This window comes from Echiichthys vipera, assembly GCF_963691815.1.
Source record: "Echiichthys vipera genome assembly, chromosome: 17".
Lineage (NCBI taxonomy): Eukaryota > Metazoa > Chordata > Actinopteri > Perciformes > Trachinidae > Echiichthys > Echiichthys vipera.
In genome coordinates, this window is record NC_139842.1 from 21,172,148 (window position 1) to 21,196,772 (window position 24,625).

At 43.2% G+C, this 24,625-nt stretch overlaps 2 protein-coding genes across 3 annotated transcripts in view; both read left to right on the forward strand.

Moving 5' to 3' along the window:
• Positions 1-34: 34 nt before the first annotated feature.
• On the forward strand, positions 35-9,521 carry nucb1 (nucleobindin 1). Its single transcript, XM_083931781.1, has 13 exons — positions 35-102; positions 2,871-2,994; positions 3,087-3,194; positions 3,301-3,433; positions 5,364-5,467; positions 5,675-5,860; positions 5,948-6,038; positions 6,125-6,183; positions 7,210-7,302; positions 7,382-7,471; positions 7,818-7,988; positions 8,930-9,050; positions 9,144-9,521. Exons 1-13 carry the CDS (start codon positions 83-85, stop codon positions 9,227-9,229), a joined length of 1,386 nt encoding a protein of 461 aa, XP_083787907.1. The 5' UTR covers positions 35-82; the 3' UTR covers positions 9,230-9,521.
• Positions 9,522-15,611: 6,090 nt separating this feature from the next.
• Positions 15,612-24,625, forward strand: part of LOC310960293 (liprin-alpha-3-like) — a gene marked incomplete at its 5' end in the record, with an annotated part of 34,398 nt that continues 25,384 nt past the window's right edge. For both annotated transcript variants that reach the window (XM_083931955.1, XM_083931956.1), the window contains one exon: positions 15,612-15,995. In XM_083931955.1, the coding sequence (XP_083788081.1) occupies positions 15,612-15,995 (384 nt within the window). The remainder of the gene's footprint in view (positions 15,996-24,625) is intronic.

Here is a 24,625-nt window from a genome sequence, read left to right on the forward strand (position 1 = left end):
GCATCCGCCGACCAGCGATACGTACTCATGACGTCACTTTTATCCGACGCGAATGCAGATCGTGCTTTAAGCAGCGGATCAGATGTTAAAAACATACACGCGGTAAGAAACGAGCTATTTAAACACATTTGTGTTACAAAACATTTTTAATTGGGGGTTTAAATATTTAGTTCAAAGGAAGAATTCATAGAAAACGCAGCTAGAAATCGTGTTTTTATAGCTCACGGCTAATTGTTACGCTAAACGATAACCAAAACCTGTTAAATCACCTGCGAAATGGCATTTCAAAGAGTGAATAATGGTTAAAATGTTGTATAAAGCAAACGATAATTCACTCGTGCCATGGGAAGATAATTTATTATTAGAAAGATCATTTATTTGTGTTGACTCCTGCCCTTCATCCGCATCCGTGTCCTGTTTTATCGCCACGCCAAACTCCACTTAAAAAATGTGATATTACTGTTTACTCTCCTCAGTGATGACACAAACATATGAAGACATGAAAACTTTTTATTTTTCCAAACTCTCTGAAGTCTCCTGGTTAATTCGGCATACAGTGTTTACACCACCCACCAACCTGTAACACTAAATGTTGAACATGAAGATCCCTTATTTATAGCTAGGGTTGTTGTGGTTACTCGATTTCCAGGTGTGTTTTGAACTTAAATCATGTCGTTTAGTATTTAAATCTTATTTATTACATTAAGTAACATTAATGATGTCTTAAACTTAATATATGCTCATAATTTAGCTCACAAAAGAAGTGTCCCTTCTCAAAATGTATCGTCGCACCAGACTCCACTTAAGAAATCTAATATTATTGTTTCCCCTTCTCGGTGAAGACTCACACATCTAAAAAGATAAAAAGTTAAGACTTTTTACAAATCTCTAAATTCTCCTGGTTAATTCGGCATACAATATTTACACCGACCACCAACTGATTCCACTAAAATCCCATTATAATGAGCCCTTATTTACAGGGTTGTTGTGGTTACTATATCCCCAGGTGTGTTTTGAACTTAAATCATATCTTTTAGTATTTAAATCTTCTTATTTATTACATTAAGTAACATTAATGATGTCTTAAACTAAATATATGCTCATAATTTAGCTCACAAAAGTAGTGTCCCTGCTCAAAATGTTTCATCGCACCAGACTCCACCTAAAAGATCGAATATTATTGTTTCCCGTTCTCGGTTTAGACACACACATCTGAAGACATACAAACTAAGGCTTTTTACAAATCTCTAAAGTCTCCTTGTAAATTCGGCATACAATATTTACACCGACCACCAAGTAACTACACTAAAATCCCATTATGATGACTTTATATGCAGGGTTGTTGTGGTTACTATATCCCCAGGTGTGTTTTGAACTTGAGTCTTATCTTTTAGTATTTAAATCGTATTATTTATTACATTAAGTAACATTAATTATGTGTTAAACTAAATATATGCTCATAATTGATTACATTAAGAAACATTAATGTTGTAAATATATGCTCATAAAAGAAGTGTCCCTGCTCATAATGTTTCTTCGCACCAAACTTCACCTAAGAAATCTAATATTATTGTTTCCCCTTCTCGGTGAAGACATACAAACTTAAGACTTTTTTTTACAAAATCCTTCTGTGAGCCAGCAGAGTTGTAAATGTTAAATGTTCTAATGCTTATTGATAATCTGTTGGTCAGCTGGCACTATACCGAAGATGGCAGAGTAGGTTGCAAATTTAAGGATAATACCTGTGAAAGAATTCTGGAGATTGCTGACCAGTAGTCCCAAAGACAAGAACATGACCAGAACATGTGCGTTAGTGTTGCCGGGGAAACACGACATCTGCTGCATTACCGCATTTCTACCATTAAAACGGGAAAGCGGAACCATCCTTTTGTAGTTTTTCCACCTGTTTCGTCTCTTGGCCGATGAAATGCACCAGAACATAAACGTGGGACTTTTCCAGAGCTTTGGTGGAAGGCGACTGCAGCGGAGGGAGCTCAGAAGTTTGTGATGAAAAAAGCACAGACGATTTAAAAAAAAAAAAAGATATTTTTAAGGCCAAGTTCTTGAAACAAATATCCGCAGACAGATTAGTGTTTATCTGGAGGTAAAAACAACAGTAATTCCACCTCAGGGTCGAAGTGGATTACTTTTGAAGATATTTTGGCACACACAAACATCACATTGATTGCGACGGCGACAGATGTCGGCTAATATGTAGAACCACTGACAGCTAGTTGACTTGGCTAGTTTTTATTTGTCACACAACTCTGCCTCTTATTCTGCCCCGTGCTTAGAATATATCTTTACTGCATACAATATTGTAACCATAGACTGTATAGAAAATGGACGTAGCCTCTCCTACGGGGTCCGTTCTCTCAACTTGATCCAGTCGTCCTCGCCTACGGGAGTCTCCATCTTGTCGGACTTTGACTCTGCCTCATTTCCTTTTACCTAAAAAGGGCATGTATGTGACGTTGGGGGGAGGAGGACACGTCCATCTGGCTGACGTTTACCTCCGAGGAGAAGTGAGGGCCAGAGGCTAGCTGTCACTCAAGAGAGCCCGCCCCTAATTTTTCATAAACTTTAACCTCCAATAAAATAAAAACTAGCCTGGTACAAAAACCCCCCTCATTGTTGTCATGGAGATATGAACAAACAAACTAGAATGTTTTTTTGTACCAGTCCTTAAACAGGTTTAATGATGCTGTGAAAACGGCCTGTTTAACATGGGGGTCAATGAGAAACTGCCCATTATGAAACCTGCCCCTAGTGGATACTCTGAGAACTGCAGATTTTGGCACTTCCTGGTTGGATCAACCAGGAAGTCGCTTTGGTATGTTCTTGATTGTAACATATATTTTATTTTGAAGGAGGATGAACTTAAACCCTGGCTGGCTGCTGCTTCTATCCATCTGTGCCGGGGTCTGGTCAGTGCCTATCGATCGCAATGGAGACAACCAGGAAGCTAAAGAGGAAGTGCCAGAGGAGAACATGGTAATGGCCTCAGTAGCCTTCAGTCACGTCCTGCGGTCGAGATTCACTTTGTTGTGAATAACCACCTGTCCCTTTCCGACACACTCTTGCAGGACACCGGCCTGTACTACGACAGGTATCTCAGAGAGGTGATCGAGGTTTTGGAGACGGACCCTCACTTCAGAGAGAAACTGCAGACGGCCAACACAGAGGACATCAAGGTCAGCCGCTCTCAAAGCTTCCCCGTTTACTTTTTTTTTTTTTTTTTTTTGTACAGGTACCTGGCGTTTGACCTGTTCTCACCTGGACGTCTTGTTTTTCTGTCAGAACGGTCGTCTCAGTAAAGAGCTGGACCTGGTCAGTCACCATGTGAGGACGCGTCTGGATGAGCTGAAGCGTCAGGAGGTGTCTCGCCTCAGGATGCTGCTCAAGGCCAAACTGGACAGCACCAACACACAGAGTGAGTGACTCACCCACAGCAGAGAGAAAGAGTGTGTTTTACCTTTATGCTACATAGATTGTCTCAGATCTAGTTGAAAGATCTTCGGTCGAACATTTGATGGTTGGTGTATTCGAAAGAGACAAGCACACGACACATACTAATGCTTAAAGTGAAATTGCGGCGCAGAATCATCCCATGATCTTTTTCAGCATTTACACTCATCAAATAAGCCATCGAGAGAGTTTTTTTTCGTTTATGAACTATTAACAGAGAAATCCGGGAGACTAGCTAACAGCAGGGCGTGGCTAACAGTGATTAGCTTGGGGCAGTACGGTGAAGGCATTCAAACGTCTTTTTTAACCACTAATACTGCTCAAAATAACAGCAAACCTCTGCAGCAGCATGAGAAGAGTCCTTACACAGAAAACAAAGCACCAACAACATAGTTAGTGAACCCAGAGTTTTTGGTGCTTTGTTTTCTGTGTAGGGACTCTTCTCATGCTAATGCAGAGGTTTGCTGTTATTTTCAGCAGTATTAGTGGTTAAAAATGACGTTTTAATGCCTTCACCGTACTGCCCCAAGCTTATCACTTTTAGCCACGTCTGGCTGTTAGCAACTCTCCGGATTTCTCCGTTAATAGTTGATACACGAAAAAAAAACTGTCTCGATGGCTTATTTGATGTTTGTAAGTGCTAAAAAAAAACGAGATGTTTTTGCGCCGGAATTACACATTAAGGTAGTATTATCAGTAGTTTAAATATGTACTAAATCATTAAAATTATACAGTCTGAACCACTGATAACTAAAAAAAACTAAATTTAATCCAGATAATGAACTCGATGTTTTTGAATTTGTGAGAAATGTAACCAGCAATTTCTCTCCTTTTTTACTTGGAAAAATAACTAGACTTATTTATTGAAAAGATTGAGTTGGTTACTTTTTTGATCCGTCATCTAATCAACAGCTCATTATCAGTTTCAAGATTCAGGATTCAAGTTTCAAGAAGCTTTATTTATCCCGAGGGAAATGATTGTGCAACAGTTTCAATACAAAGGTGGGAAAGGGTCAGAGTAACAATAAGCATAAAAACATAATCAAATCAAAATAAAGCATAAAACATAAAATAAATCAAACAATAACTAAGTGTGACAGAGTGCAGCAGACATTGTGGTTAAACGTAGGTTTATACAATATACAACAATACGCAGTGTGCAGTTTAGCAGCATATTAAAATAAAATAAGTTCAAACTAAATAAGTGAGAAGGAGCGATAAGTGATAACAGTGTTAAAAATGTAGCAGCATTTCTTACTGAACTGAGTTACAGAACAACTAAATAGTACAACTAAATAAAGTGATGCAGGGATGATATAAAGTGATCCAGGGATGATATAAAGTGATATAAAATTATATAAAGTGATATAAAGTGACATTTTCTCAGGACACAGTGTCTCCACTGTTCCTTACCTGACCAGGGGAGATGAATTATAGAGTTTGATGGCCACCAGAAGAAAAGACTTCCTCCTGCGTTCAGTTGCCAATAACTGATTATTTTAGTGTTCGCATGACCGATACACCTGCACAAGTGCATATTCTTAGGCATGCAAGTAGAAAAAAACAACTCCAATACATTAAGATATTCAAACGTTTCCTATAAGCTGTTTACATTTTCATTAACAGATATGAGAATTGGGTATAGTAAGTTAAAATGGGGGCAATTCCACCAAACATTCGTTGTAATAACTGTGAGTAAAAACATCAGTTCATGTGCGTTGATGCAGATCAGAGCAGATGGAAGCGCCATTTGTGCAAAATGATGTTCATGTAAAATGTCATTACTTCCACATGAATTCAAATACACACGCCGTGTATTTGGAGAGGAATGTAGCCTCCGCACAGAGACCTAACGGCAGTCATGTGTTTGGTAATTGACGTGTTCTGCTGTGAAGGTCTGCAGATGGACCACGCCTCCCTGCTGAAGCAGTTTGAACATCTGGACCCCCACAATCAAAACACCTTTGAGGCCAAAGATCTGGAGCTGCTCATCTCCACGGTAAGAGCCTCCAGAGATAATAAAAGCTGAGTCAGCGGTTTATATGTGCTGAGCAGGAAGTGAGGACGAATCCCCTCACAGTCCAGCAGAAACACAATTACACTGATCAGACCCCAGGGCGCTTCGGTTCCAGGTCAAAACGGGGTCACAGACCTGTTCCTGATCGTTCCAGACACGTTATATCTGACCTTGGCCCCTTTGTCTCAGGCCACCAAGGACCTGGAGAACTACGACGCTGAGAGACACGAGGAGTTCAAACGCTACGAGATGCTGAAGGAGCACGAGAGGCGGGAGTACCTGAAGGGCCTGGATCAGGAGAAGAGGGACCGGGAGGAGAAGAGACTGCAGGAGCTTAAGGACAAACACAGCCAGCACCCCAAAGTCAACGCTCCGGTGCGCTCAGATGCACCCGTAATGTTTTTTTTGTGGAAGTGAAGGAGGCTTTCTTACACGTTTGGCTGTATTTTCCTACCCCCTCAGGGTAGTGTCGCCCAGCTGCGGGAGGTCTGGGAGGAGACAGACGGACTGGATCCTAAGGAGTTCAACCCCAAAACATTTTTTAAACTGCACGGTGAGTGACGCCTCTTCTTTCAACCCCTGTCCTTTTTATTCTGATGTGAATACAAATGGATCAAGTTGTAATCTGCCCTGTTTCAGATACGAATGAAGACGGTGTTTTAGATGAGCAGGAGTTGGAGGCTCTCTTCACTAAAGAGGTGAGGAAGAGTGGAGCACATCGAGCTTATTAACCCTTTAAAAACAGACCTCCCGTGGCAGCTGCTGTTTTCACGACCCTCTATAAAACACCTTAAATAAAAAACCATAGAAGCCAGAGCCTTTATTCGTTTTTGCTGCAGAAAGATAAGGATTCTGTCCTTCGCGTCATCACGTCGTGCGCTTGTGGTGACGTCTGGTGGGAAACCCCTGGTTCTATTGCAGATGGAGCTATCTACGCCTTTACACTTTGCTCATACAACTGAGAATATCTCAAAAACTAGAAAAGATACACAGTTCAAATAACGTCTGGAGTGTTAGAAAACCTTTTCTTAGTGTGTTTACAGAAATCGTTCGGATCAACATGTTTTGTGTGTTTATTTTGTAAAATGTGATGAAAAAACATCAAATATTTGTTTTGTTTATGACACAATTTTGCAAAAATACTTTTTTTGTTTTTAAATCAAATTTAGTTGTCAAGACATAAAGTGCAAAGTTGCTACAGACTGTTACAGACAGATTTGTACGTAAAGAGTAAATAGAAAATAAACGTATGCCGACATATACCCAAACAACAACAATAAAAAAAGAAAAGTGAAGACAGCAGAAGTATTCCCTTCACAGTCACAACAATAATCCACTTTAATTGGTAATTTAATTTCCCCCATGGATTAATAAAGTTCTTCTCCTTCTCCTTCTCCTCCTCCTCCTCCTCCTCCTCCTCAATGATGTACGTAACCTTTTTAGTTTTGGTTGTACAGACTTTAAGGATCTGAAGCATTTCAAGATTCTCCAAGAAATGACGTCACAAAAAGCGATAAATACCAACGTAGGCTTGGTTTCTGTTTTAGAGCTCAAAGGGTTAAAAACCCTGTGACAGAATATCAAAACTGGATGCTCATGTGTCTAAAAACGCAGCTGTTTCGTCTGAGTTTCCTGATAACTTTTTTCTCAAAGTGAAAGTTTTGAACCCGACCGCGTTGACGTGCGCAGCTGCTCTGTAAAATCTGTTCGCTTCCCTCCTGCAGCTGGAGAAAGTCTACGACCCCAAGAACGAGGAGGACGACATGATGGAGATGGAGGAAGAGCGTCTGAGGATGAGGGAGCATGTCATGAAGAATGTGAGCTCTTACTCTCTTTTTTTTATTCTACGCCGTGAGTCGCTCTCCGATGATGCAGCTTCCGTTTCTGTGTTGAAAGGTGGACGTGAATAAAGATCGTCTCGTCAGCCTGGAGGAGTTCCTCAAATCCACGGAGAAGAAGGAGTTCAGTAATCCCAAAGAGTGGGAGGTAAAGAGCCCGGAGGGTGGCTTTGGAGGTCGGGGGAAGTGGGCGGGCGATTTTTTTGGGTCTGCGGTTCAAATCCCAGGGCATGCTGGGAGAATGTGGGTGGTGAAGTTAAACGGGTGAAGCTATTCTTACAGACTTGGAGCTGCTCCCTGAAGTGTCTGCTGTGAACAGAAGTAATGTTGCATTTAGTTAAAGGAATTTAGCATTGCAGGTATAACACTGTCAGACTACAATACCCACAATACACTGTACGATGGAGACGGATGCACGTATCTATGGAGACGGTTTAGCCTTAACGAGCCCCATAACGTTCCAACAGTCGTGTGAATAGCCGCTTTCTCCGTAGACTCTGGAGACCAACCCGGTGTACACGGAGGAAGAGCTGCAGCGATTCGAGGTGGAACTCCGGGACAGAGAGGAGGAGCTGAAGAGGAAGGCGGAGACTCTGCGTCAGGAGCAGGAGCTGCTGAAGGAGCGAGGCAAAGCCCTGGAGGCCCAGAGGAGGGAGTACCAGCAGGTAGACTGTCCCGTCCACGTCACTCAAGCCTTTTGTTGTCATCTGAACATGCCATGCACAGATGGCACTGGGGACGGGGGGAGCAGGACCCCACACACACACACACACCCACCCACACACACACACACACTTTCCCTACATGGGGCAACGAACATCGGCGGTAAAACGGACGATTAATGTTCGTTAGTTAGACTTATGTACATTGCAGCGCGCACTGAGAGCCCGCCGTTTGTGTGCTACGCCTGATGGTGCATTCAAGTTGTGCACGACTGTTGAAATTTCCGAGCTCCAAGTTAGAATTTTAATCCGAACCCCTCCGCGCTCGTGCCGTCGGATCTCCAACTCTGAAAGTCGGATTAATCTCCCCAGCCAGACACTGAATTCGTGCTCTCTGCCCCTCACGTAAACAGAAGTTTACATGTTTTTTTGTACGTTTTTGAGGCCGGGAAGCGCTGGGAGCGTTTTTCCAAAAAACAAACAACATAAGTAGGCTTTCCTACGCCCGTGACTTTCCCAGATGTGGCAGCTCATCGTTTTGTAATGTGGCGTAGCGAGTGTGACATTAATTAATGGCATATGCTCTTGCCTGAAGTAGGCTAACTGTAGAGACATTTTATTCCTTTTTACAGTATTTTTTATTCTATTTCATTGTTTTATTGCATGAGTTGGTCAATACCTTTGTCTGCTTCTATTGTTTGTTCATCACTTTAGTTCCTTTATCTTTTTTAACTGTTTAATTTTTTGTTCTTCTCTTATATATCAATGTTATAAGCGCTGTTCTCTTTGTGTGCCACTGTTTGATTTGCGCATGTTTTGTGTTTTACTTCTCTTCATTTTTGTCTTGTTGCTTTTAATGTTAAGAGCTTTGAGCTGCATCCTGTATGAAATAAAGTTTATTATTATTATTATTATTATTTAATTGCATTTTTGTCCAATTCCAGGCAGTATTAGAGATGTCCCAGAGGCAGAAGGAGCAGCAGGCAGCAGACGGGCAGCCTCCTGCGGGTCCTAACGGAGAGCTGCAGTTCCAACCGGAGGCACAGAAAGCTGAAGAAGATAAAGGTGAATAGTCTGACGTATGATCCGCGTGTTATTGTTGGTGTTTTATTGTTTTTATTGAGTGAATCCTTCTCTTCTCTCTCTCCCTCCCCACAGAGGAAAAAGTCGCAGCTGAACCGCAACCAGAAGTCCAGAATAATCTGCCTGCAGAGCCTCCACAGAATCTGCCCATACAAACTTAATACAGCACGCTCTGACAGCCTTAACACACACACACACACACACACACACACACACACACACACACACACACACACACACTGACACAGATATCCAGATGGGTTCCTCTCACTGAATTACATGAAGCGTATGTATAAGCGGAGACAGGCTCCTCGTGTCGTGCTGTGTGTTCCTCTCTGTGGTCAACGTTAGATTTAAAGCGCTCAAAAACAACAATATAAATATAAAGTTTTCATTCATGCAGCGTCTTCAGTGTGAAATCAGAAACATCTTCAAATAAAGATTTAATTTAAAACCTGAAAACAAACTTCTTGATCAAGTTATTTTCACTGCGAACGCTCCAATAAGTCATAATACGGTGTAAAGAGGTAGGATTATCAGTGGAGAACAGCAGGGCTGCAACTAACCATCGCTTTCATTATTATTTATCGACTCCTCCTTCTTCTTCTCCTCCTCCTCCTTCTCTCCTCTCGATTATTTATCGCCGACTCCTTCTTCTCCTCCTCCTCCTTCTCTCCTCTCGATTATTTATCGACTAATCCTTCTTCTTCTCCTCCTCCTCCTCCTCCTTCTCCTTCTCCTCTTCCTCTTCTCGTCCTTCTCCTCCTCCTCCCCCCCTCCTCCTTCTCTTCCTCACCCCCCCTCCTACTTCTCTTCCGCCTTCCCCCCCTCCTCCTCCTCTTCCTCTTCCTCCTCCTTCTTCTCCACCTCCTTCTCCTCTCCTCTAAATGATTTATCGACTCCTTCTTCTCCTCTTCCTCCTCCTTCTCTTCTTCCTCCTCTTCCTCCTCCTTCTCCACCTCCTCCTCCTTCTCTCCTCTAAATTATTTATCGACTCCTTCTTCTCCTCTTCCTCCTCCTTCTCTTCTTCCTCCTCCTCCTCCTTCTTCTCCACCTCCTCCTCCTTCTCTCCTCTAAATTATTTATCGACTCCTTCTTCTCTTCCTCCTCCTCCTCCTCCTCCCTCTCCTCCCCTTCCTCCTCCTTCTCTTCCTCCTTCTCCTTCTCCTCCTCCTCTTCCTCTTCTTCTTCTTCTTCTTATAGCTTAGATTTATATAGCGTCTTTCTCAGTGCTCAGTGCGCTTTACAGAGTCCAGATTCCATCATTCACACAGACACACGGTGGTGGTAAACTACGTGGTAGACTGATGGAAGCGTGGCAGCCAATCAGCGCCTACAGCCCCTCCGACCACCTCCTCCAACATACAGCAGTCAGACACATTCACAGGAGGCCAGGTGGGTGAAGTGTCTTGCCCAAGGACACGACCATGACACAAGTAGGGCAGGGCGGGGATCGAACCGCCGACCCTTTGGACATTGGCCGACTTGCTCTAAAAATATTGATCGGTCCAAGTTGACGTTCCCCAAATGTCCTGTTTGGCCCACAACACGGAGACATTCAGTTTATTGTCACAGAGGAGGAAAGAAACCAGAAAATATTCACGTTAGAGACGCTAAAATTAAAGAATTTGGACATTTTTTTTCTTTAAAAAACAAAACAACGATTATCAAAATGGCTGGTCATCCTGTTTGGGTGTATTTTTGTACTCCCAGCCTCCTCCTGCTCCTCCTCCTCCTCCTCTTCCTCTTCTTCCTCCTCCTGCTCCTCCTCCTCTTCCTTCTCTTCTTCTTCTTCCTCCTCCTCCTTCTCCTCCTCCTCTTCTTCCTCCTCCTTCTTTTCCTCTTCCTCTTCTTCCTTCTCCTCCTCCTCTTCTTTCTCCTCTTCCTTCTCCTCTTCTTCTTCCTCCTCCTCCTTCTCCTCCTCTTCCTCCTTCTCCTTCTCCTCCTCTTCCTCCTCTTAGGTCACTGTGTCTCTGCAGACACACTGGGCCTGTTGTCCACTGTCACGGCTCCCCAGGGACCAGCTCGTCGGTGGCGTTGTTGTTGTTGTTGTCGTGCCGCTGAGGAGATGCTCCCGTGGCCGCCGCTCAGGGAAATTCCCATCAGCATTCCTGGGATCCGCTGACCTCCTGTGACCCCACGGGGCGCCTCCTCCCCTGGTGTGTGCAGCTGCCCGCTGTCACTCACTCGCCCGCTGTCATAATAAAGACGTCTTCAGGAAGCGACCCTGGATCAAGACAGTGTTTATTACGACGCAGCTCAGACGCACTGGATTAATTTAGAAATGTTCAGACTCATGGATACAGACGCGTGTGATGCACAAACATGTAATATCAACACATAAAATACAGTTTTAGCACAAATAAGGATGGATGTGGCCGTAAAAGCTCTGCTGCAATTATCTGTGCAGAGTGCAAGATTTAATACATTTATGTATTTATGTTTATTCATATTAAGATAAGAGATAACATAAGAAAGCCTTTATTGTCGACGCACAAGGTACAATGACATTGAGGGTGCTCCTACAGGGCCACCGTCAATCCCATATATTCCTCTTAATACACATATATTCCTCTTAATTCACATATATTCCTGTTAATTCACATATATTCCTGTTAATTCACATATATTCCTGTTAATTCACATATATTCCTGTTATTTCACATATATTAGTGTTAATTCACATATATTAGTGTTAATTCACATATATTCCTGTTAATTCACATATATTAGTGTTAATTCACATATATTCCTGTTAATTCACATATATTAGTGTTTATTCACATATATTCCTCTTAATTCACATATATTCCTCTTAATTCACATATATCCCTGTTAATTCACATATATTCCTGTTAATTCACATATATCCCTGTTAATTCACATATAGTAGTGTTTATTCACATAATTCACATATATAAGTGTTAATTCACATATATTCCTGTTAATTCACATATATCCCTGTTAATTCACATATATTCCTCTTAAATCACATATATTCCTCTTAATTCACATATATTCCTCTTAATTCACATGTACGTATTCCTGTAAATTCCCATTTATTCCTGTAAATACTCAGAGTCCTTAAAGAGATGCACAAATCAAGTGGGATTCTTAAAAAACACACAATATTCACAGTATTTCTGTGTAAAACTAAAACAAAACAGTAAGTTAGAGTCATCCGCTCAAAGCTGCTGTTTATCATTGCAGACTCTTTTATTTATATATATATATGTATATATTTAATTAAATGTGGATGCACTTTGAATCTCATCAGCCTCTCTACACATTACATCACCTCCTCCTTAGACCCGCCTCCTCTGCGATCTGATTGGCTGTCAGACCAAAACCCCTCAAGACTGAACACTTAATTTATTTTAACAAAACTTCTGCTCATTTAAAAGTTGTTTATTGCTGACTGACCTTTTAAAGCTGCTCCTAACTTTCAGCTTCAAAATAAAATTTTAATTAAAATCTCCACATTTGGGCTCAAACCTTATAGTGTGAGTGTTTGCAGTTCCCTAATTGAGCCACCAGAGGGCGTAACTGTTTATTTATTTTAGTAAGTTTCATTCGCCACAGTGAGAATAAATCAAATAAACCATTGTCACTCTCATGATGTGCATTTGTTTCATGTTTAAAGGTGTAAAAGTGCAACAAAGTGCAGTTAGGAGTGAGTGTGAGGAGCTGGTGTGGAGGCTGCAGGTGTGTTTCTTTAAGAGCTGCATCTTCACCGAGGAGGAGAGGCGTCAAGGTGCACAGCGACATCCGGCAGGGGACCGGAAGCACTGCTGTTTGTCTTCACAATAAGAGTTTCAACTTGTTTGTCTTTATGTTTTGTTCTAGTTCAGATAGCAGAGTTATTTATTTTATTGTTTGCACAATTTAAAAACATGCGTTGAAATTACAACAACAACAAAAACGTTTAACTGTGCAGGAAAAGGGGGAAAAACCCAGAGGGCATATTTGAATCGTCCACCGTAAAACAATTCACAAAATTATCGAGATTTTAAAATACACAAAATGCAGAACATAATAAAAGTGATGAGAAACTTATGACAAAATATGTTTGGTAGCAACAATGATAAGAAAGAACAATGATCATTTCCATTTTAAGGACAAAAAAACAAAACTGTGTATGTGTGTGTGTGTGTGTGTGTGTGTGTGTGTGTGTGTGTGTGTGTGTGTGTGTGTGTGTGTGTGTGTGTGTGTGTGTGTGTGTGTGTGTGTGTGTGTTGTGGTTATGTACTTGCAAGATTCTTGCACTAAGTATTAGTAAGTTTTATTATTTGAGCAGCTAAATGTACGTCACGTAAATTTGGACACATCGATTTCAGGCACAGATCGTATAAAAAATGGAAGTAGCGTCTCAGTCGAGGTCCGTTCTCTCAACTTGATCCGATCCTCCTCGCCTACGAGAGTCGCCATCTTGTCAGACTTTGACTCCACCTCATTTCCTCATACCAAAAAAGGGCATGTATGTGACGTTGGGGGGAGGGGCATACGTCCATCTGGCTGACGTTTACCTCAGAGGAGAAGTGAGGGCCAGCGGCTAGCTGTCACTCAAGAGGCCACGCCCCTAATTATTCATAAACTTTAACCTCCAATAAAATAAAAACTAGCCTGGTGCAAAAAAAATCACCCCCTCAGTGTTGTCATGGAGATATGACCTAAAAATACAGACTATAATGTTTTTTTGTACCAGGCCTTAAACAGGTTTAATGATGCTGTGAAAATGGCCTGTTTAACATGGGGGTCAATGAGACACTGCTCTGTTATGAAACCTGCCCCTAGTGGACACTCTGAAAACTGCAGTTTTTGGCACTTCCTGATCGGATCAACCAGGAAGTGGCTGTGGTGGAGGCTTGTTATTAGTCTTGCACTAAGTATAAGTAAGTTCTATTATTTGAGCAGCTGTAATGTACATTTGGAGTCATTGGTGTCAGGTTGAATTGTGAATTAAGCCGTTTGCAGACTTGCATGCTGTTTTATTGTGAAGGTCCCAGGCCGGATGTTGTCCGTGTTTCCAGCGTGCAGTTTGACGCAGCGGCCACAGCCGAGCCGTCGCTCCCCAAAGCAGAGAGGGAGGGTTCGGGGATGGGGCAGGCTGGTAACGGGGCTGTAACCGGGGATAAAGCTGCAGCCTCCGTGTCTCCGGTGCTCTGATGGAGTGAACCGGGCAGCGGCGCGCCTTCACCTCCGATCTCTATCGACCATGGAGAGGGTAAGACACACTCACCGTTTTGGGGTGGCGCCTTCAAATGCGCCGTCGGTGCACGGATCCAGCCGTGCGTTAGACCGTCCAGCTGTTTTTATGGGTGGGGGGGAGAGGAGGAGGGGGAGGAGGAGGGGTGTTGATGGGAAATAGACGCCTCACAGTCGGAATAAAGCCACCGTCCTCCGACATTCATCCTCCATCACATCCCTACAAAGAACAAATTGCGCGTTATGTTCAGACTGAGCGCGTTAATTAGGCCTCCATCATCTCCAGCGTGATTGGCACCTCCTCCCATGATGTGATAGCGGTGTGAGGCTCATGCACAGCCCCGTTCATGCCCGTTTGTTCCCCCATATATTTTCTTAAAGACAGCATTTAATTCCCCACCCTGTCACCCCGGGGATACTAATAATAACACACCCAGGGTATGCCTTATAGATGAAAAGAAAGAAGCCTTATTTCTTCCTGGATACAAGCCCCGTAATTACAATTCATGATGACACCCTTTTTCCCCTCTCTCACATGAGTGTATGAAACAGCGCCGCATCTTTCCTGCTCCTGCTACTGCTCCCTACAGCAGGCCGTGATGACTGCTGCTGCTGCTGCTGCTGCTGAGGCGCACAGACGCCGTTCACGACTTTTTTCCGTGCATCATGCGCATTCATTTTCAACCATCGGGAATGTGTGGACACTGTGGACACACAGAAAAGCCGAGGCACGCACTGATGGATGAATTTGCTCCAGACGCTCCGGAGTATCGCGATGCCAGTCAGTGCGAGAGAGAGAGCGAGAGAGAGAGGGAGGGAGAGCTGTGCTGCTGCTGCTGCAACAGCAATGGTTATTCTGTCACACTGAGAAAACTGTGTGATCATATGGGAGATCACCACCTGAAAGGAAATGCAGGTTTTATTACGACAGATCAGATTTAACTGCCATTATTTTGCCTAAAAACCTCCTTTTCTTCTTCTTCCTGTCCTTCCAGGTTCGTCTTTCATCTCAGTGAAGCCTGGGCCGGGGGTCAGAGGTCATCCACCAAAACCTGCACTTCTCCCTCTTGCCCCTGCATCCCCCTCCACCCCCCTCCACCTCCACCTCCACCTCCACCAGACCCTGTCACCCTATACACGGTGCCCCTCCAAAAAAAAAAACCCACAAAAACACTGGAACTTATCTCACATCCGCACTTTTCTCTCACTCACACACACCCTCGGAGCTGCACTTGTCTCTTGCCCGCCACCTTTGACGTAACTGTTTCATGACGAGTCAGTGGTTCGCCTAGTGGTTCAGCACTCTCAGATAACGCCTCTCGCACCCAGGCCCTCAAGATGATGTGCGAGGTGATGCCCACCATCTCGGAGGATGGGCGCGGCGGAGGAGGAGGCGGCTCGTCTTCCCCAGCGGGAGGAGGAGGAGGAGGAGGAGGCATGGGCGGAGGTATGGGTGGCATAGGGGGCTACGGAAGCAGGGATGCCCGTGGTAGTGGTGGCAGCGGCGGGGGCAGCGGCGGGGGCAATGGCGGGGGCAGCGATGAGGGCGGCAGCACGGGCAACCTGGAGTCGCTGATGGTGAACATGCTGACGGAGAGGGAGAGACTGCTGGATAGCCTGAGGGAGACCCAGGATAGTCTGGGGACGGCACACCTGCGCCTGAGGGACCTGGGCCACGAGAAGGAGTCCCTCCAGAGGCAGCTGTCCATCGCCCTGCCACAGGTACGAGGACCGTCAGAGGGAGGGGGGTGCTGGAACACACACACACGTGTCAACTCAACTGTTAAGGGGTAGTTCTGAGGTGTGGAAGTGTGGTTGTGTGAGGTACGTCTCCATCATCAGCGTGTAAGCTACAGTATATTGTGGTCGGCACACCGCCAGTTTGGAGAAGCGGACGGGAGAACAGACAAATCTATTAAGATATTTACACAGCTTTACCCAGTCGCCAGACGGGCCTGTTTTCAGATTACGCGTCGGAAACAATCACGGCTATCTATGCTCTTGTCAAAGCAACCAGACCCCATTGACAAAAACAGTCATTTTACTCTTGACACTTCACAGAACACGGGAGATGCTGGTCTACCGCTGCCTCCATCAGTGAGTTAGTTTGTGTTATTCTGTGACTTTAGTGTTTTAAATGGTGAGGAACTAACAAAGCTAACAAACTAACAGATGGAGCAAGCGGTAGACCAGCAGCCCCTGTGTTCTGCGAGGTAAAATTACATTTTTTCTCAATGGAGTCCGGCGGCTTTGACGAGAACGTAGATCAACGCTTCAGTTCCCCCTGTGTAAACTCACAGGGGGAACTGAAGCGTTGATCTACGCAAGAAGAGGCTAAAAAATGACTGTGTACACTTAAACTGATATTGTTTTTTTTTTTTCTAAAAAAAAAAAAATATATATGTATATACAGTGCATTTCTTAGCTTCTGTGCTTCATTCATTCATTCATCTTCACCCGCTTATCCCTGTCGGGGTCGCAGGGGGGGGGGGGGAGCCGATCCCAGCTGACATCGGGCGTGAGGCGGGGTCCACCCTGGACAGGACGCCAGTCTATCGCAGGGCACATAGAGACGAACAGAGACAGACAACCATTCACACCTACCGGCAATTTAGAGTCATCAATGAACCTAACACCTGCATGTCTTTGGATTGTGGGAGGAAACCGGAGAACCCGGAGAAAACCCACGCAGACACAGGGAGAACATGCAAACTCCACACAGAAGGGCCCCAGCCGAGATTCGAACCAGGAACCCTCTCGCTGTGAGGCGACAGTGCTAACCACCACTCCACGTTTCCAAACTGGAGGTGTGCTGACCGACGTCTATCGTAGCTAACACATGGCCTATGGAGACGTACCTCATACCTGTCCCTTTAATAATCCAGCCCGCATGTCTGTAAGAGGGTATTCTTCTTATTATACTTACGCTGAAGTCGTATGTGTGTTGCCTTGTCAAGGTCAGACTGTGAAGGAAGTTCTCTGTGCGACCGGCGGGAAATAATCAATCATATCATGATCGTATGTGCGTTTAGGTTTTTTACCCTACACGTTTGAATTAAGGAATAGTTCGCCCCAGAATAAAGACTCAGTCAGAGGAAAGAAAAGGTCGATGGCATTAGATTTTGTGTCCAAGTACGACCGAAGCATCATCATTAAAGAAAATAGAGAGTATTGGATATCTGGACCGTTTTAGGAAAATTGTTTTGTGTTTTATGCTAGTTGGAGCATCAAAGAGACTGTTAGCGCTTAGCTTTAGTTGAGATGGAAGTATTGTTGAGTATTTGCTTGTTTTCGTTGTTCTGTATTCTAACTTTAGTGGTATTGACTGACACACAGGTGTGCACTTAGGGTTCTTGAAAGTTGGGAGCTTGAATTTGAAAATATTCCTTAAAAAACAAATTTAGATTTTCAACATGATCTGGTGTTTCATCGACACAATGAGCCAAAAATCTTTTAATATGATGATTTTAAATGAAACAATCCCATGTTTGTATGTTTGTTGGTTGTCCTCTGGCGTCTCACACCAGACGCAGACCGTAGCTGCACTGACTCACATGGGCGCAAAAGTGAACACGGGAGATTTTTCGGTTCCACACCACACCAGAATTTTGTGCGTCCCCCAAACACGAGAAACCTTTTCTACTTGAACACTACTGAGAAAGTCAGCGCAAAGAGCTATTTTTGTACCCTTTTGTTAAGAAAAAACGGAAGAAACCGCAGCTGCATTTATAGCAACAATTTAGATGTGATGATGAAGGTTGATGAAGAGTCGAAGTGTTTGAATTTTTGTTCTTAAAACGCTGCAGGAACCCTGAGTTCAGGTGAACTGTTACTAGAGTCTTAAAGGTGGAGTCTGCAGTTCTGATCCAACACAACTTTTGTCAAATTCAGCAACTATCTTCTCGCGCTCCTTTAGCTGTTCCTTCTGTGTGGAGCGCTGGGTAAGAGAGTCCAGTGTTCATGAACAGCCCTGGATCCGTAAACGGGAAACAAACATAGTCACACAACACTGTTCTGTTGGTGCAGTGGGAGCGAGAGGGACGGTCATTCTGACACATGCTGACATGACACAGCGCACGCCGTTTGCTTCTTCCTCTAAGTGAGAAATGCAGAATAGTTGTAGTTTGATTTAAGGTGGCCTGTATGATTCACAACGTAAACTTATGTACATGAAAGAAAACACTCCACCTTAAAAATTCTGGGCGCTGTAAAAGTTTGTTGACAGACAGGCTATCACCCAGCATGTGGTACGGTGTGTGTGTGTGTGTGTGTGTGTGTGTGTGTGTGTAAATGGGTGAGAGAGAGAGAGAGATGGAACTTGCAGCAAAGGGCCGCAGGTCAGAATCCAACCCGGCCACCGCAACCCTCATTTTAACAAGCCCGTGCAAAGATGCGCGTGCACAGATCAATTTCTGTGCTGTGTTCTACTACACCACTGGATAAAAGTATCTACTCTACTTCGCCATGGTGTTGTGGCGTCTGTACGACCACATGTCACATCCCACTGCAAGTTACATCCAATCAGTACAGGGTACTTCCACAGGGGAAACAAAGGACCGCTCAAAGGGCCGCTCGAGAGACTCACAGGCAAATTAGGGGCGTTTCGGCGAGATAGACCCGCCCTTATTCCGGGTATTCGACCCTAATGGAAATGCACCCGATCTTTCTCCAGAATCCCAGACGCCACCTTTAACTCTCTGAGCATCTCAAGTCTGTTATGAAACAAGTAAAGATGAGAGATTCCTGATGGATTCAGAAACCTGTGTATCAGACGATACCAAGAACCAAACCGATGCCAGTGCAAAAAACACGCACACATCATTTAAATGGCTGTAAACTACCTACCCTGTGTTGTCTCACGTGCATGTCCGCTCATGTGAAGCCCTTTTATCAAACATGAACAAATACAGGACATTCAGTGAAATCCTAAGCCTGTATAATTCAAGATGCACCAGTGATTGAGAATACTCACTTTCCTGTTTTTAAAGCCGATGTGATTCAGCAGTACGTCTGATCTATTATGTCACCCAACAGAGCGAGAGAGACACAGGGACAGAGACTAAATGAGAACTATTTGAATCTATATCAATCTAAATCCTGCGGTGAAAACCTGACTTCAGTGAAAGTAAACGAGTATCCTCATCTGGAGAACCTTGCACTGTATCAAAAGTACTCGCGCTAAAGATGGTTCCTTTCACAGTGTTGAATTATTGATGCGTTAACCTGTTAGCAGGGTTTTAATGCTGTGGCCTGTCCAGGTGGCGCTGAGTCTGACTCCTTTTATTGTTCTGCTGATGGAAACATCATACGTCCATTATCAACATCACCTTTCTTTTCTCGTATTAAAGCATCTTTACATGATGCTACATATGTGTAAGTAGTAATATAACAGTTACTGAGCTCAATACATGCCAACGTCTTCCAAGATGTAAATACTTGTACCAAAACCTAAAAACTGCAGTAAAACTCTTTACCTAATGATGCTGGAGGACCAGTGAGTAACCATGACGACTTAGTCTTAAGTAATGCATATTGAACTTCTTTAAACATATTACATGTGACTGTATTTGTTTCTTTCTTAAAGCAAGAACAACAGCAACAGAGATGCGGCGATAACGACTCTGTCTGAGTATAGTGACTGTATTCACCAAGCACCAACCACAGCCACTTCCTGTTTGATCCAAACAGGAAGTGCCAAAAACGTCAGTTCTCTGAGTGTCCACTAGGGGCAGGTTTCATAACAGAGCAGTTTCTCATTGACTCCCATGTTAAAAAGGCCCTTTTCACAGCATCATTAAACCTTGTACAAAAAAAACATCCTAGTCTGTATGTTTTGGTCATATCTCCATGACAACACTGAGGGGGGTGATGTTTTTTAACCAGGCTCGTTTTTATCTTATTGGAGGTTAAAGTTTATGAATAATTAGGGGCGTGGCCTCTTGAGTGACAGGTAGCCTCTGGCCCTCACTTCTCCTCGGAGGTATTTGTCAGCCAGATGGACGTATGCCCCTCCCCCCAACATCACATACATGCCCCTTTTTGGTAAGAGGGAAGTGAGGCGGAGTCAAAGTCTGACAAGATGGTGACTCCCGTAGGATCAAGTTGAGAGAACGGACCTCGAAGGAGACGCTACGTCCGTTTTTTTATACAGTCTGTGGTATGCACCCTGTCTGAAACGCCCCGTTTAATCGCCTGTCTCTTTAAGAACCCCTCCTGAAAAAGCGTTGCAGCCGGGGAATGACTGTAGCTTCATTTTCTACCTATATATATGTATATATATAGTACATTTGTGACATCACAATGGTACAGGAAGTCCTGACAGCTCGTTAACGTGACACAGAAATCTCACTTTTTACAATATGGGACCTTTTAAAGTTTGATGTTCATGTTGCACAGATTGAGACAAACAAGTTAAAAAAAAAATTGTAATCGTGCAGCTGTTGGAATATTACTTCTTCCAGACTTTTATAAGAGTCTTTGAGGATTGTGGAAATACTTTAAGAGCATCTGAACAACCTCCTTGGTTTTGCAAAGATGGTTTATAATCTTTTGCTTTGTGATTGTAAAGTAATGGAGAGGGAGAGAGAGGTACCTAAAACCTGAAGATGGTGGCGAAATGTTGCATTTGCCAATTATTATATTATCCCACATTCCCGGTGCCTGAGAGTTAATCATTTTGTAATTCCCTCCTCAACATATACAGCACAAGGACTCATCTCTATTTTCAGACAGGAGTCATTGTTGGATGCCTCGGGCTGGTGATGATGCCTCCCTCATTGTTAGTGCCTGTGTTTCTCTCTGACTGCTGCTATACGCCTGAAAAATCCAAATGAAATAACAGATGTAGCAGCAGCGCACATTCGTGCAGAGTGACTGGACATTAAAGGGCCGTATTACCACACGGAGAGAGGAGATCAATACGGCGCACGCATCTGCAGAAACACACGGACAGAGGAACGCATGGAGCGCCGCAAAACACTCTACAGTAGATGAGTTCACCAAGTTCGTCTGTGTCTGTGCGTTAGACGTTGCCAAGGGAGAAAAACAGGAGGAAAGGATGGAGAGAGCGACAGCATGGCACACACACACAGAGAGAGAGAGAGAGGGAGAGAGAGAGAGAGAAACCTGGTGATATGAAACACAGAGACTAACAAATCGGGACCATTTGCATATTGCTGCATACTAATAAGGTGGCTTCTAGAGTCTGTTTTTTAGATGTGGTGTATCATGACAAGGGGAGATTGGAGCGGATGAGAGAGGCAGAGAAGGGAGAGAATAGAAAAGAGGTAAACGCCGGCGCAGAATGATTTGCATCGACCAAAAATGACGGCGCCTGAAAGCGACTGAGGCATCTAGAAAGTGTCTGGTACGGGCGGCCCCGTCTCCCTCCATCTTTTTACACAAATGAATCCCAGAATTATGATATCCTTTGGGTCCAGAACACGCCATCTGTACACAGCAATTTTCCTCCTTCATCCCTCCCTACTTTCATCTTTTCAAATAAGCCTTTTTCCTTTTCACGTCTTTCTCCATCCTCCCCTTATTTCAGCCCAGCGAGCACATGAGCTTATAAGCTCGTTACAGACTGTACATGCTGTACTTTTTAAATGCATTTTGTCTGGGAGAGGGTGTGAGGCATGGCACCTGTTCACTGCCATGTGGGTAAACTGATGAAAGATATATATATTTTTTTTTTAAGCAGGGTTGCATGAGGTTGCGTACCCATCAGTCAGTGTGTGATGGTGGTTTGGAGAAGCAGGTAGAAGGACACAGAATCTAAGAAACGTACTGGAACGTATTTTTGACAACTTAAAAAATCAATATGAGTTCAAGTGGACGCTATATTTAGAATATTTCCCCAGCTTTACCTTGCTGTCAGACAGGCTTGTTTAAGTTCCAGACTCCTTTGACAAAAACAGTAATTTTAGCTTGGACAACACAGGAGTTGCTGGTCTACTGCTGCCTCCGTCGGTTAGTTTGTTTGTTAGTTTTGTTAGTTCCTAAAAATTTTAAAGCCCCTGAACACCCACACAGGTGTTCAGGGGCTGAAAATCCACTGTTCCTTAAAGGTGACCTTCCGGCGTAAAATCACCCCAGGGTCTTTTTCTGCACTTACATACATCAAATAAGCCATTGAGACCATTTTTATTGTGTAACAACTATTAACGGAGAAATCCAGGAGAGTCGCTTACAGCCGAATGCGGCTAAAACAGTGATTAGCTCGGGGCAGTACGGTGAGGGCATTCAAACGTCTTTTTTAACCACTAATACTGCTCGAAAGAACAGCAAACCTCTGCAGCAGCATGAGAAGAGTCCTTACACAGAAAACAAAGCACCAACAACATAGTTAGTGAACCCAGAGTTTATTAAAAGAGTGTTTTAAAGACTTACCTACTGGCCCCTGTACCAGCTCCTCTCATAGTAAAGTCCATTCAAGTGGATTACCAAAGTCAATCCCAAAGGAAGGAGCCCATTGGTGCTTTGTTTTCTGTATAGGGACTCATCTCATGCTGCTGCAGAGGTTTGCTGTTATTTTGAGCAGTATTAGTGGTTAAAAAAGACCCTTGAATGCCTTCACCGTGCTGCCCCGAGCTAATCAGTGTTTTAGCCGCAATCGGCTGTTAGCGACTGTTAGCGACACTCCGGGATTTCTCCGTTAATAGCTCATACACGGAAAAATGGCTTATTTGATGAGTGTATTTGCCGAAAAAGACCCTGGGATGATTTTACGCCGCGATTTCACTTTAACACAGTGCAAAGAAAACAGCAGCACCACACGTGCATCAGTGCCCTTTAACGGCTGTTTTGCATTACTTGAAAACACGAGCGCAGTCCTGTGCTCTGTGCCATGTGTGCGTCACGCCACCATCACACACACGGGAGCAGAGAGGACAATCAGCACACGGACGAGTGCTCGTGCTACAGCACATGTGCACAGTGTGTTCAGTGGAGCATTGTGAGGGAAAGACATCATCTCTGCTCAAAGTCAGACTCACACTTCACCACGTCACTCATCCTCTCTTTGTTGATTTGTTGCCATGGATACCATTTAGTTATGCAACAGATCTTTATCATAACAATCACGTAGCTAACCTCATATTATACATAATTGGATTAAATTGCACAAAATCACAACAATTCAACTGGACCGCTGTCAGTAGGAAATCTAAGACATCCCACCGCGCTGGCCTCATTCCAGCCCCTCTCATGCTTTTTTAACCTCCAGGCGTTTGTTTTAATGACGGCCAGTCGTGGTTATTGAGCAATTAAACCAATTTCAGGTGCAATAAACCCGGTTGTTAGATTTAATATGGAGGCCTGGTTTAAAAGGCTCCCGGTGGCCCTCAACCGTGAACGCTGTGGTAGATATGGCAAAGATTCTCTTGTATGTGCTGTGTGAGGGATGTTTCCAGCTGCATGTCTGTGCATGTTGGTCTGATGCGCTGAGCGTCTGGGAGGTTGAACGTGTGAGTTTTGCAAATGAAATCAAGATTCGTCAAATTCTTCACTGTAGTTGGGTTTTTTTTTGCCCCCCAAAAAAGAATGAGGCTGAAAATAAATATGGAAATAAAAAGAGGAATGCATAAAAGAATTAATACATAAAAGGAAAAGTTATCAAATCAAAATAAATGTGGAGTAATAAATAAAAAAAATTAAAAATGTGGAAACATAAAGACAAATAATATATAAAAGAATAATTATATAAATTTTTACATTTATTTTCACGTTGATTTGTTAATTTATTTCTGTTTTATTCCTCTGTATAAGCACAATCAATAGGCTAAATAATAAGAAAATTAAAGGGATACAAATAAAAATATATAAGAAATACACATTAAAAATAAATGAATTTATATGCATTAAATAATAAATAATACATATATATTTGAAATATATATAAATAAATATATATAGACATTCATGAACCAATAAATATAAAAATCCATGTAAATTTCTAAATTATTGTTTTATATTTAATTATTTTACTATGTATTTCCACATCTATTTATTATTTTTCTATTCATATTTAAATAACAGTATTTAATTTTTTATTCCTCCTTATATTGCCACATTTTTTGTTTACTAATTTACAGTATTTTGTATTTTTATTCTTTTTTATGGCACTCTTATGACTCCATAAATAGTGGTGTTTGAGTAAGGGACATGTTTGGCAGTAATGTTTGTTCTCATGTTTAATAGTGTATGTTTATTAGTCTTTGGGATACCTGGCCACAGTTAGAAGAGGTCCCATCGTGCTGAGATACTACCGCGGAGAGATTTTTGAACTAATCTTCACTGATTCGAGCAGAAAGGGGGGCAGGTTTGGGGTAAAGTGGGAAAGTACAGCGCTT

What these genes read in the sequence shown, in the direction of transcription:
- nucb1 (XM_083931781.1), top strand. Translation starts at nt 83, where the DNA reads ATGTTAAAAACATACACGCG. An exon ending in CCAACACAGAGGACATCAAG is followed by an intron (nt 3,195 to 3,300) that starts GTCAGCCGCTCT and finishes TTTTTCTGTCAG; the next exon opens with AACGGTCGTCTCAGTAAAGA. An exon ending in GTAATCCCAAAGAGTGGGAG is followed by an intron (nt 7,472 to 7,817) that starts GTAAAGAGCCCG and finishes CTTTCTCCGTAG; the next exon opens with ACTCTGGAGACCAACCCGGT.